The 13596-nt window shown below is 33.5% G+C and overlaps 2 protein-coding genes across 3 annotated transcripts in view; one reads left to right on the top strand and one right to left on the bottom strand.

Moving 5' to 3' along the window:
- Nucleotides 1–2823, top strand: part of mesh (sushi domain containing 2 mesh) — a 53918-nt gene extending 51095 nt beyond the window's left edge. Inside the window, exons 17-19 of one of the 2 annotated variants that reach the window (XM_085960608.1) lie at nucleotides 640–793; nucleotides 1037–1069; nucleotides 1952–2671. In XM_085960608.1, coding sequence (XP_085816734.1) covers nucleotides 640–793; nucleotides 1037–1069; nucleotides 1952–2042 — 278 coding nt within the window. In that variant the 3' untranslated portion in view covers nucleotides 2043–2671. Of the gene's footprint in view, nucleotides 1–639; nucleotides 794–1036; nucleotides 1070–1951 lie in introns of both variants that reach the window. The other variant, XM_085960609.1, reaches the window with a different exon arrangement.
- Nucleotides 2824–3497: 674 nt separating this feature from the next.
- LOC147077621 (uncharacterized) lies at nucleotides 3498–10835 on the bottom strand. Its single transcript, XM_085960610.1, has 3 exons — nucleotides 10506–10835; nucleotides 8575–8816; nucleotides 3498–6637 (listed from the first exon to the last, which is right to left on the bottom strand). The coding sequence occupies exons 1-3, from the start codon at nucleotides 10690–10692 to the stop codon at nucleotides 6221–6223; spliced, it is 846 nt and encodes a 281-aa protein (XP_085816736.1). The 5' UTR covers nucleotides 10693–10835; the 3' UTR covers nucleotides 3498–6220.
- Nucleotides 10836–13596: the final 2761 nt, after the last annotated feature.

Below are 13596 nucleotides of genomic sequence, written 5' to 3'. Positions count from 1 at the left end.
ACAAAAACAGATGGAACTAATGAATATCGTTATAAAATTAACTCTACCTGTATACACACTTAGTCGTTTTATTCTCCTAACGTGACCATACAAAATAAATACAAAGCGTATTAATATTGTATGTTTTTGCAAAAAAAAAGGTTATCTACATCGCAATATGGGTGCAATATTGCAAATTCGCATTCACGTCTTTGACTTAATCTGTTACATGTCCACTGTAATACATACTGAAATTTTACATAAAGAACAGTGTCCATTGGAAGTCAATGTGTAAATTCAAATCCTTTGTGTAAATAATACTCTTTGGCTCTTTTGACTTAATTGCCTTTTATTCACATAATTTTAAAGTTAATAAAACGATATCGTAAAAAAAACAAAAATTGAATCAATATTTTATAGGCATAACTAAAAAATACGATTCCAGCATTTAAATTAACGTTGTGGTGTACTATGGAAATTGCAGTTCGAGGTGTCGATTATATTAATTTAATAATACAAAATACATATCCAGTAATTAAATCTGCATAATTGAATAATGATCAAGACCGATTTCATCCACTCGTACAACTAATACAACTCTCTCTTTGTAATAAACTCGGATTAAATGTCTGTATTAAGATTATTGTTGAATTTGCGCAGGAACCCAGGAATATTCTTCTAGATGGGCAGGCGTGACATGGGGAATAATCTTAGCAATCCTGGTGCCCATTCTGCTAATCCTTGTGTGCATTGGATACCGACTCTTGAAGAAGCGAAGGGAACAGGAGGAGCTGGACGCCCTGGAGAATGTCAGGTATTAAACGCAAAACCACCATGAAAATCTCACTTTATAACAAATCTAATATGATTAACTTAAAGGTTTAGGACCAGAATGACTAAATTTCAGTACAATCTTCCTAATGATTATTTGTAGTGTAATTACGATTTTTGTTTGTAAGTGAAAGATATGGGCTTCATCAAATTTCATAAAAACGTCCTTTGATCTGTAAATGAATATCATCCGTCCAATCTATATTTCTTTTTGTTTATTTTATAGGAGAACTGGTATTCTGGATACTAGCAAGAGCAGGTAATTAAAACAGCAAATCAATGTGTTAATCAAGTTAGGCCGAGGAGCATAGAATGTCGACATTACGTTAAACCAAAATATTATGATCAAAAGCCATGCATATTATATCAACTACTTACAGATGCGAAAATGTTAATTATAATTGCAGCATCGCGATCTGCAATCAAAATTGTTGCCATTTTAATAATTTTTATTGCCAAATTCTTACTATTTATAATACTTGCGCATTATAAATTGAATAATAATTATGAATAGTTAATGTAAACTATAAATAAAACTATAATATATAATAATTTAGTGGTTGCTTCAATAGACGAACCGTGGATACAGTATACCTACAGTATTTTCTCATCATATATTTTTTTATTGACATGACAATGAAATTCGTGTAAACATGGATAACCCATGTCCATAGTGACCCCGGCAAGTGTGAATTCATTGCATCGCGATCGGATTTTAATATTTTTTTGTTCCACACTTATTTTGACCGTGTAAGATTACATTTGAGTTGTTTTTTGCGACCCGGGTTCCTCCCCACCCACCGTCAGTGTGTATTTACCATTAGTGAGTACGCATAGTGCCTGAAGATCCTCGACCTGAAAACGACTCAAATGGAATAGTACCGAACTAAATCCATTAGAATTTCAATTATTCTAAAGTACCTTCGGTCAATAGTATTAATATTGTACGATTAAATTATTTGACAGTTTCCCATTGCGTACTTTCGTTCTCCATTAAACACTAAGATGAGAAAACACTGATTACCCTAAAAACAGCTAACTATTGTTTAGTGATTAGTGACATTCTATGGACCTCGGCCTTGGTCATTTAATAGTCACTCACAAATCGCAAAGGATAATAATGATTTCTTTTTACTTTCAGGCAACCTGCCAGCCTGACGGCCACGAAGAACGCAGAAGACTTCGACACCGACAGCCTTCCTTACAAAAGACCATTGTCCGAGGACGAGTAGTCTATGAAACATTGGCGTGTCAATCACTATAGTACTTTAACATTGAAGTTTTGAAAAAAATAATAATGACATGACACAAAAGTGTTTAAAAAGTACAATTTAAAAATACATTTATTTTACATCCATCACAAGGCAAAAATAGTCATAACAATACCCATATTATCTATCTACACAATTTATAATAAGCAAGCCAATTTTATACTGTTTTTATATACTTTTTAAATGTTTTGTATAAGTACAGTCCAAGGTGTAAATTTTCCTATTGCCTTACTGATTTTAGTTTTCTTATGTAATTTTATTAAGCAAGCCTAATACTACAAGGTTCTAAGTGTTTATTTATGACAAAGCAATTAATGTAACAATGATGTATTTCTAAACTGCCTCATTGGTAGTTTTGTTTTGCCAAAAATAAACACTTAGAACCTTGTAGCTCCGCACTCGCGATTAATATTATCGATAATTATTGTAATATGTTTTATAGATTAGTTTATACCTAATTTTTGTAGCTTTTGTTCTAATTTGGTGATATGAAAAAACCCATGAGAATGGGTCCCATCCCATATTCAAAATACAAATCATTTTAATTAGCTAAATTATAATGTTGTCGTTAAACACCAATTGAAAAACCCAAAAAAAAATGCTTTAAAAATATTTTTATATTATCTTTGAATATTTTACATAAATAAATGAAATACAATTTTTACTTCAAATGCTTTAATCCGTTTTGACATACATACTTTTAATGTGAGATACCTACATACCCACATCATTTAAATTTTTGAGAAAAAAAAACAGGAAAAAAGAATAATTTCATATTATTACATAATAATTATTATAAAACAATAGAAATACGTATAGATAGGTAAGTACATACGTTTATTTAAAAAAAATGTTGCCTGTGGAATAATGAAGAAAAATACCCACAAATTTACACTCAGATTATGAAGTATCGTAAACTTTGTATACAATATTGTAATAAGAGAAAAATACTAAAATAAAGTTTTAAAAAAAGTGAAAAACATGTCTTTCAATTGTGTTGGCCTATACCCTGTAGTGTTTCCCAAACTTAGATCATGCTAGTACCCCCTTTATTACATTTTATCTATGTGCTCCATGTTTTTTTTAGAAAGTAAAATGATCGATTGGAATAATTATGTGAAAAAGTATATGTACAAATGCAACCTCCAAAAAGTTTTTGGAATTTAATTTGGCCATCATTAACATTCATCACGACATTAAAAAAAATATGTTAAAAGCAATTTTCACATCACGCCATACGTAATTATTATGCATGCAAAAGGATCCAACGTGTAACTAGAGTTGGGTATTTCTCGAGATTCTGGATTTCTAGAAAAGAATCCTCAAGATATCGAGAAAATTTTAAAAAAAAACCTGTAAAATCCTAAAATAAGTGTAAAAACAGACGAATTCCAAAAAAATATGATTTTTTTATTTAAGTAAGAAGACAAACAAATAGAAGTAGGAAAACAAAAATAATTCAAAACATTACTTATTAAAATAGGATTTCAAAAAACACAGACTGTATATGGCTGCGTCTGCCAATCGCTTACGCTTTTGAGACATAAAATTCCCTGATGTTGGAAAATTGCGCTCACTTTCGAGTCAACGTTTTCTCACAGATTTTCCCAGAAATCCGGGATTTTGCGAAATGTTAAAAATTTCAAATCTCGAGATTCGGGATGGAAAATCTCTAAAATTTCTCGAGAATTCCCGAAACCGTAACTGATTTGTATGAAATGTTTTATTCATAATATTGAATTACATTTACATGAACTCCATGCGTATTTTATTTTCATAGAAACGTACCTATCTAATTTGAATGTTTAGGCTTGACTTGTACCTACCTCTCGAAATACTATTAATATATATTAATATTATATTAATATAATATTTATTCATAGCATAAGAATAATGAAATATTTGACAACCGGAACTCATTTACAGAACATTTTGAAAAAGGACTTTTTAATCGCATTTCTAACTTTGAAGTTGACTTACTCAATTATTATGCACTTTTGTAAAAGTGTCATTAAAATATTTTTGCATCTCATGAACGCCCAATTTTTTGTAAAGTATTCGTAGGTATACAAGAGAGAATACTTTTTCGTTTTTATTTGACTTTGCTTTTAAACATTTAAAATATTTTTTGACATACTACACATTATATACATACAGTAATTTAGCTAATCATTTAATTGTAGGACAAAATATGGAGATAATAATATCTATTTTATCCTCTGTTATTATTCTTTATAAATAAAAATGGTGCTCTTTTTCAAACATAAATAATTATTAGCTTCAGTTTAAAATGATAAAACTCAATACCACATTTTTGAAAGATTTACCAGGGCTTCGAACCGGAACTGAACCGAAAATCAGAAAAACCGTTATTTTTGTCGGAGCGAAAACTGGAACCGAACCGAAATAAAATACGTCGGTTTTTTCGGTTTGGTACGTGTTCAAACACGAGCATTAACATGATCTTACGCCCCACCAGCATTGCCATGTCTACTGAAATTTCAGTAGATCTACTGATATTTTTGACAATAGAATGAAAATCAAGAAATCTACTTACTGATATTTGGGTATTTTTCATATTTGTAAGATAACTGATGATTATTTTTAATAATGAACTTGAAAAGATTTACACCACCTTATCTATTTCACTGCGCAAAGAAATCATGACGCATCTCAACAAAATTCTCAAAGTTTATAACATATTATTTTATAAATTTATGGCTATGGCCTTGCGGTGGAGCATAACCATTGGTTTCGGAGCGTGGCGCAGGGCTATCAGACAAGTACTTACCAAAAAATGTTCTAAATTATGGTAGAAAATATTTTTTTAATACAAATAAAACCATTTAAAAATGAATCACGCTGAACCGAAAACCGGAAAAACTTGAACCGTAACGAAAAAAAATAACGGTTCGATACCCTGAGATTTTTCAAAAACTCCCTCGCACATACAAACTCCATACAATTGCAACATGTCTAGTTTATGTATGTTATTTTGTTTATATTCACAAAACAATCAACACGCTACGATCATATAAATAAAATATATTACCATAGAACCATAGTATACCAAATGACTTGAAAAATTGAATATATTGAAAGTCAATGAAAAGTTTTCCTTACCTATATATTTTACTATAAAATGTTACAATCATTTTGAATAAAATTGTAAGCGTCGATGTTTGAAATAAAGAATAAAACCATATTTTGGTACATCAGCGCATATATTATATACACAAGACTGCTATCGGCAACTATCAAGGGTAGTTTTCATATATTTATATCGAAGTATTATAATTGTTACAATAAGTTAGCTGTCTAAACATTCAAAACTGCCCATCTCGCTCTAAAATTTAGTATACCCAAGAGAGGTGCTGTTAAAACATAACAGTTATTGTAATAATTACATGTAATTGTTACAATAAGTGCTAATATTACGATACAAAAATATGAAAAACTAACCTCGATAGCTGCCGATAGCAGTCTTCTGTATAGAATAGATGCGCAGATGTCCATTGTTACAAACCATTTTTAGATTATTCTAACGTCAATACGTGTACTAGACCTTTCATTTTATTGGTAAATAATAATTATATAGTACAATATATTCGGTAAACCTTATATTGGAGTTTTTGAGCTTATGAGGAAAGTATTATTATAACATTGAATGGAAAAGAATGGCTGTTAAGGTAAGCCATCGTAAATAAATAACGGCAAATACAAGTATAATTCACGCATTAACAAAAGAATAATTTTAAAACGTTCTATAACCATGGATGTACCGAAATATGAAACGAATCTCAATTTTAAATGGCGACATTTGCAATAATAATACCCTTTCATGGTATTAATATAAACTATATGATCATGAAATATTATATAATGACATATAAATCTTTCCTACAAAGTTGACAGATTATTCAGACTTAGCTGCCAAATATGCAGCAATTTCTTAATTTTCAATCGTCACACAGCACGGAGGCCCTTATTGCATAATTATTATGCAATTGCCATATAACATTTGGCGGTATTTCAGCTATTGCATCATATTGTTAGGCAATAAAATAAAACACTTCATAACAGCCAGACCAACTTGCACAATCCATAGAGACTATTCACCACCGTCACTCCTGTGATTTTCAGCTCACATTGTTTGGATTGTTAGGATTCATTTCACTATAAAGAACTAATATGTCCATGATCTGCTCGCCAGCACACTCCGCATCGAACGGTCTCATTTTGGACAACCGCTCCGTCACATGATTACCGATATAATCAAAGTCCGACTTCATCGCTGAGGCACCATTACTAGGACTGTTCTGCATCGTCTGCAAGGGCTGCAAAATTTTTAACAGGTCTCCCAATATCTTATCACATCCACTGGAAGGCTTTTTGTGATTTATCGAATCATCATTGAACGCTGACGGATAATTACTGGGTTCTGATTTTGACGGTTTTAGGTTATATTCAGATTTTCTTGACTTTTTACTACGAGGAGGATCGTCAATCTGGTCCGGCATGTAATCAGGATCGGCATTACTGTCATCAAAGTCCACCTATAATAATAAATTTATAGAGTCTCGATACTTTTTGATTTGGTTTCAATGTATCTGGTGTTTAGGAATACCATGGAGATAAATGTACAAAAAATGAAAGAGATATCATTATATTATCAGCTGAGGCATGGTCTAAAAAGATCGTGACTAGGCGATGCGCGGATTGTGCAAATGACGCGAACCGAACGAAATATAATTTGTCATAAAAATTCAACACGCGTCCATTTAATGTTATGTTTATTGTTATATTAGTAATAATAATAGTATATTCATTGACATGTTTTCTTTTTCAAGTACATGCGTAACGTTTTTTTAGTCATCTTTACACGATTTAAGAATATATTCCTCCGACGCCATCACAAAACAAATTGACGTGCTCACACGTCGACTGTCGGTGTCCGATTGGCGACGAGTGCGAAATTTCTTCCCACCTACTGTTGAAAATTATTTGCCATTTCACTTATGTATGCTCTTAAATAGAACATTATAAATAAATGCATTAGAGCATCACTGAACCGTAGACTAAAAGTAAGGTGTAACGTGGCCTGCATTTAAGCAATGGAGTGGCTATTTGGAAAGACGAGCTTGTTTGGGTTTATCATAGTTATAATGAACTAGAGCGAATTCTACTTTGGAAGAGAATGTGGAGAAATGAGGAATTCAGTTGTATTAAAAATTGTTATAAATATTTTTTGATACGTAGGTACCTACTCTTTACCGTTTATTAACCCTACTGGAAGTGACATACGTATAAGACAATCTAAGAGAGTGGCAGATTTAGGAAAGAACACAAATTATACAACTTTTGATGGTAGATTATGTAAAGATTACAGAACTTTTGCGTGCGATGCTAATATCCCGTGAATGCTTGTAGAGGTGTAAATCATAATTATATAGATTTTCTATGCATATATCGTCGGTAATTTTTTATAAACACGTATCATCTCAAAAAACACAACTTTTCAGGACAGGCAAATAACAACTTTATTTTCTCAGTTTTTAATTTAGAAATAAATTTTCTTCTATGAAATATCCATTTCGTATACATATTTTCATGAAAAAAATGTTATGTTTATTCAATTTATCGCACTATACTTTCGACCGATCAGTCATATTTCCGAAGATACGAGAATGCGTTGCAACTTTACTGTGAACATTACTGCAGTAAACACGTATCTTGACTTACGAGAAAGAGATTCAGTATAATCATCTGTCGGAGTTCAGTATTCGGTATACTTACAAATACTGTAACTCAAGATACGAGTTTATAATATTTATAAAAGTCTTTTATTGTGATACGAGTTTTATGTAATTGCTTAAATCTATTATGTTATAAAGTATGTTTTGAGATACGTGTTAGTGGTATATGTGCGTATTCAAATTCTGAATTCATTACATCAAACAACTCAAAACTGACAAAAATTGAGATACGTGTTTGTAGAAAATTAACGACGATATCCTATCACAATACAGAAATTGTAGTAGGTAATGAATTTAGATAATATTTGATACTAAAATAGTAAGCGGCATTTTGAGTCTATAGAGTTTATGGTAAACTCTCTGCTTAGGTATGTCACTAATCACGTTAATGTGTGTCAGTCAAGTAGTACGTAGCCAATGCATATTTACATTGCCTACACTATATTCTATCATTTATAAAACTACACTAATTTCATTGGCTCTACAATCTGATATGTATCCACAGATTGGAATACGAGACCCGTAACTTCAAAAGCAGACACATTAATTACCACAGATCTATTAGAGTCACTAGGTTATAAATTTTAAATTGTAAACATAAGCGTAAAAAGTACCAATTATAAGTTCTATAAAAAATAAGTGGTCAATAGGTTTACAATGCTTGGATGATGTTTTTGCATAAACAGAGAACAAATAAGGGCAATCCCAAAACAAGTCAAAAACAGTGGTAAACTTACATCGTTCCCGTCTTGAACTTCTTGTTTGATGTTACCTTCCAAGATGTCCATGAGTTCCTTCTTCTCGCGATATCTTTTCTCAGTCCTTCCATCGTTGAGAAACTGGCAAGCATCCCACAAATACCACGAGGGCACGTACACATCGTCGGCGGCCTCAGCAGACGGCTGTCGTTCTTGCACTCGTCGCACGTTGCTGTTAAAAGTGGTGCGGATATTCACCCACCTTTCTTTCACTTGTTGCGCTGAAAACAATAACGAGAAACTTAACATAATCCGGGGTAGCCAAGAGGCAAGCAAAAGGCTGCATAGCAAATATCAAGTGGTCTCTATAAATACATACACACCGTAACCATAAATACATACACAATCAAAAAACACAAATGTCTACTTATATAAAATACTGTTGAGGAGACCAGTACTAAGGTACAGATTAAAGATGTGGACATTAATCATCGGTGGTTTCGCAAAGCATAATTTTGCCAAAGATCTTGGGGAATCCGTGAGGATGGTATATGGCAACATCACTATAATCATGAGTAGTGATTAAGCTATTTGATTTGTCTAATATCAGATTTATATTATAACAGTAGAATCTCGATATAACGGACCTCAAAATAGAGGACTTAGGTTATAACGGACAAAATATCCATTCAAATGTGAAAATTGTTAAATACATCATGTTCATGTTATAAATGTTTATATCCAAGTGTCACCGCATGTAAACAATGTTGTGTGCATGATAATCACGTCATATCTCTCGCACTAGAATTCGAGTCATAATGCCATCCTGCTCGTAGACTGAAGGTAGCACTGACGTTTGTAACGCTGGTCGCTAATTCACACAGTTGCACAGCAGTTTAATTTGTTTACTCATAGTGAATGGATGCATTTATTACTCTATTCAAAAAGTTTACAGTGGTTAGAAGTAGATGAAGGTGAAAGTGAAATAGCAGATGATGTTCGATCTTGGATAATGAGAATGGAAGTGAAGATAGCGAGTAAGAAGAGACAACACGCCCAAAAACAAAGTTATCAGTGATATGATCGCATCTCGACGATTTAATAACATTTAATGACTATTCGTCAGATAACGAAATTTAACTGTATTACGCGCGTAATTTTAGAGAGTTGATTATAAGAAAACAGCAAACGTCAAAAGTGCAAACAAAACTTAATTTTTTTCTCAAAACAGGATTAGCGAAAGCAAGCTCGTCGACTTCAGACATTAATATCAATCCACAACAGGTGTGTCTGGCTATATTATCCAAAACCAATATTATTAATAATAAATTTGTTTGTGTTTTTATATAAAGGTCTTTCGGCTTTAACCGGTTAACTGGCACGAGCGTGTTAACACGCTCTACAATTCCCTGCGTGCAGTACCGGCTATAGAAAATAAACGTATATTACGTATATTATAATCTGAAGACATTTCGATATTGATTCTGATGACGAAGAACTGAATGAGATGACTCCTGCTGGTGTTGATGAATCTGTACCAGTTTTATCAGTAATAATCACGTACGAGAATTTTCTGTGTAAGTTTTGTGACAACCCTGACATTTGGACCTATGGGTATGGATGTGAACCATTTGGTTTTGATTTTTTTGGATAAGTGGTTTGGTGGAAATTGGTTTGAAATACGGTTACTTATTGTGATTTCTACATTAAAAAAATGTGACTCACGCGCTTTTCTTTCGTGTTTTGTTTTTTTGACTCCATGTACTATAACTAAACCAACGTTTTAATTGATATAAATCATAGTTAAATAAGTAATTGGTATTATTTAACTAAAATTTTTTGGTTTATCATTGATTGTAATCAAGTAATATTCATTGAACTAACATAGTGTGGAGAAATCTATATAAAGATCTGCAAAAATACGCAATGAAACGAACTTCGATAATTGATAAGATTAATTTAATGTTTACCGCTAACTTTACCGCCAAGGAGTCCTGCTATTTCTGTGTATGTTTTCCTTTTTAATGACATGTTTTTATAATCAATTGATTTGTCGTTCCACATATACTGCCGGGGTTTAATAATTTCAATCAATTTCATATCATAATCTCTCGACCAGCTCATATTTTGAAGATATCGTCTCTTACGTGGTATCATGTTCAATTTTGATACACTTCATTTATTTTTGTTGTGTTTATTTACTAATTTACATTCGACTCGGGAAAACGTCAAATTGATTTGACTTGACATTTAAAAGCATTAATTTAACTCTACACAATAATATACTGTTAGATGGCACTGTCGTCTGTCAGTCCAGTGTTGCCAAGTTCAAAATTAAAATTTCAGTAGATTTTGACAAAAAATTCAGTAGATTCCATAAAATATCAGTAGATTTTGGAAAAAGTAGTGTATTAAATATAATTTAAGACTATTGAGAATAACAAACTCCACCTATAGTAATAGGGAACGACTCTACCTACGCTATGGCCGGTCCCAAGCCCGGATAAAGGAGAAGGGTTCGTCGTAGGGCTAATCACCCAACACGGTAAAAAAAAAAACCCTGATTACGAACACCAAAACGCCTTGGACCCCGGACTCCCCATAAACCAACGACCCAAGCAAAGAATTAAGGACAAACGATTATATGTACAATGTGGCACATGGAACGTACGCACTATGTTGCAGCCGGGCAAGATGGAGGAGGTTGCAATTAAATTGCATAAGTATAAAATGAGCGTGACTGCATTGCAGGAAATAAGATGGGAGGGCGCAGGTTTCATAAACAAGAGAAACTACACTTTGTATTACAGTGGATCTGCAGGTACGCGGGGTCGCTATGGAACTGGGTTCTTAATCAGCTCTGATATCCGCAGGGAAGTAAGCACTAGGATTTGAGCCAATTAGTGAGATATTCTGTAAACTTAAACTGAAAGGTACACTTTTATAACGTTTATACCCCAACTGACGATGCGACCGAGGAAATTAAGGATAGATTCAATGAAGATCTGCAGAGAGCCTGCGAAAAAGTATCCCCACATGATGCTCTAATTATCTTGGGAGACTTCAATGCAAAAATTGGAAAAGAGGAAGCATTTAAAGAAGTAGCAGAGCAGCACAGTCTGCATGAAACGACAGGCGATAACGGTGAACGTCTATGCTTTTTAGCGGCTGCAAATAATTTAATAATTAGTAGTACATGGTTTAAACATAAAAATATTCACAAAGGAACCTGGAAAATACCTGGAAGTAATACATGCAACCAAATAGATCACATTCTTATATCGAAAAGAAGAGCGACAACAGTGGAGGATGTGCGCGTCTGCAGAGGAGCCAATTGCGATTCTGATTACTTCCTGGTGAGAGCAAAATTAAAACAAAAAAACTCCCTAATACTGAAAAAAGAAGGCCAGAGAAGAACTAAATGGAAAGCTGAAAAATTGAGGGATGAAGAAATTTTGGATAAATACCAGGAATCTATAGAAACAAACTTAAAAATGACTTTAATAACCGATGATGTGAATGTGGACTGGGAAAATACAAAAAACTGTATTATCACGAGTGCCACAGAAATTCTAGGGGAAAATAAAGCAAACATAGATGCATGATGGTTTGATGATGATTGCAGGCAAGCACTGTTTGAAAAAAATGAAGCAAGGAAGAAATGCCTACAAGGGGAAACGCGCCAAAATTACGAAACTTATAAAGAAAAGAGAAAAACTGCAACAAAGCTCTGTCGAGAGAAAAACCGACTCCAAGACATGGAATATCAAAGAAGAAACAATGATCCCAGAAAATTTTACAGGTCTCTTCGAAATCTAACGAAATCCTATCAACCCAGATTAAACTTCTGTAAGGATAGTGAAGGACAAATGCTGATCGAAAAGGAGGACATTATGGAAAGATGGAAAGGCTATTTCACAACACTTTTAAATAGTAATGATCATGAGGAAGCGGAAGAAGTATTGTACCCCACTGCTGAGAAATTTATTGATGAACCTACTCTGCCTGAAGTAAGAAGAGCAATAAAAACGCTGAAAAACAATAAAGCACCTGGAACCGATAGTCCCAACACTGGAAGCAAATATCCACAAGATAATTCTCAATATTTGGGAAAAAGAAATTTTACCTGAGGAATGGAAGATGGGTATAATCGTGCATATTCTGAAAAAGGGAGACAAAACAATGTGCGATAAGTACAGAGGGGTCACAATTCTAAGCGCAGCTTATAAAGTTTTCTCATCTGTACTGTATATCAGGTTAATGATCTATGATGAGGAAATCCTGGGAGAATACTAATGCGGCTTCCGACCAAATAGATCCACCATAGATCACATCCATCTCATGAGGCAAACTATGGAGAAAGCGCACGAATACAACCTGACACTACCTGTTTATTGATTTTAAACAAGCTTTCGACAGCGTGAATAGGGATAAAATGCTGCAAAGCCTAAAAATACTGGGAATTCCCTTAAAACTAGTAAGGCTAATAAAGACTACACTGACGGATACTCAAGCAGTTGTCAGTGTGCAAAATGAGCAAACTGAAAGCTTCAAAATCGAATCAGATGTGAGACAAGGTGATGCGCTATCCATATTGTGGTGGAATCCATAGCTCGTGAAACCAACATAAGAGAATGGGTAGATAACAATACAACGCAGATGTGCGCTTGTGCCGACGACATAGTAATTATAAGCAGATCCAAACAGAGGATGATTGACCATGGTGGCACTATGAAAATAAAAGCAGAAAACGCTGGGCTGCATATAAACCAGTCAAAGTATATGGTCAGCACACGCGATCTGGTACCACTGCAGTATATAGACATACTATATTATGGCACCATGCATATGAATGGGTGGACAAGTACACGTATCTTGGATCCAGCCTAAATACCCAAAATGAAACAGCAGAGGAGATAAAAATCCGCCTTATCTCCGGAAATAAATGCTGACATGCCTGCAAGCGACTGGTGGGGTCGAAAATTCTAGGCTAAAGAAGTAAACTTCTAATTTATAAAACAATTATAAGGCCAGTGGTCACTTATGGCTGTGAGACTTGGT

The sequence above is a fragment of the Rhyacophila brunnea genome, unplaced genomic scaffold (genome assembly GCF_057557595.1).
Source record: "Rhyacophila brunnea isolate RB1 unplaced genomic scaffold, BYU_Rbru_1.0 scaffold_12, whole genome shotgun sequence".
Classification (NCBI taxonomy): domain Eukaryota; kingdom Metazoa; phylum Arthropoda; class Insecta; order Trichoptera; family Rhyacophilidae; genus Rhyacophila; species Rhyacophila brunnea.
Note: the sequence above shows the minus strand (reverse complement) of the source record. Positions and strands in the feature narration are given on the sequence as shown.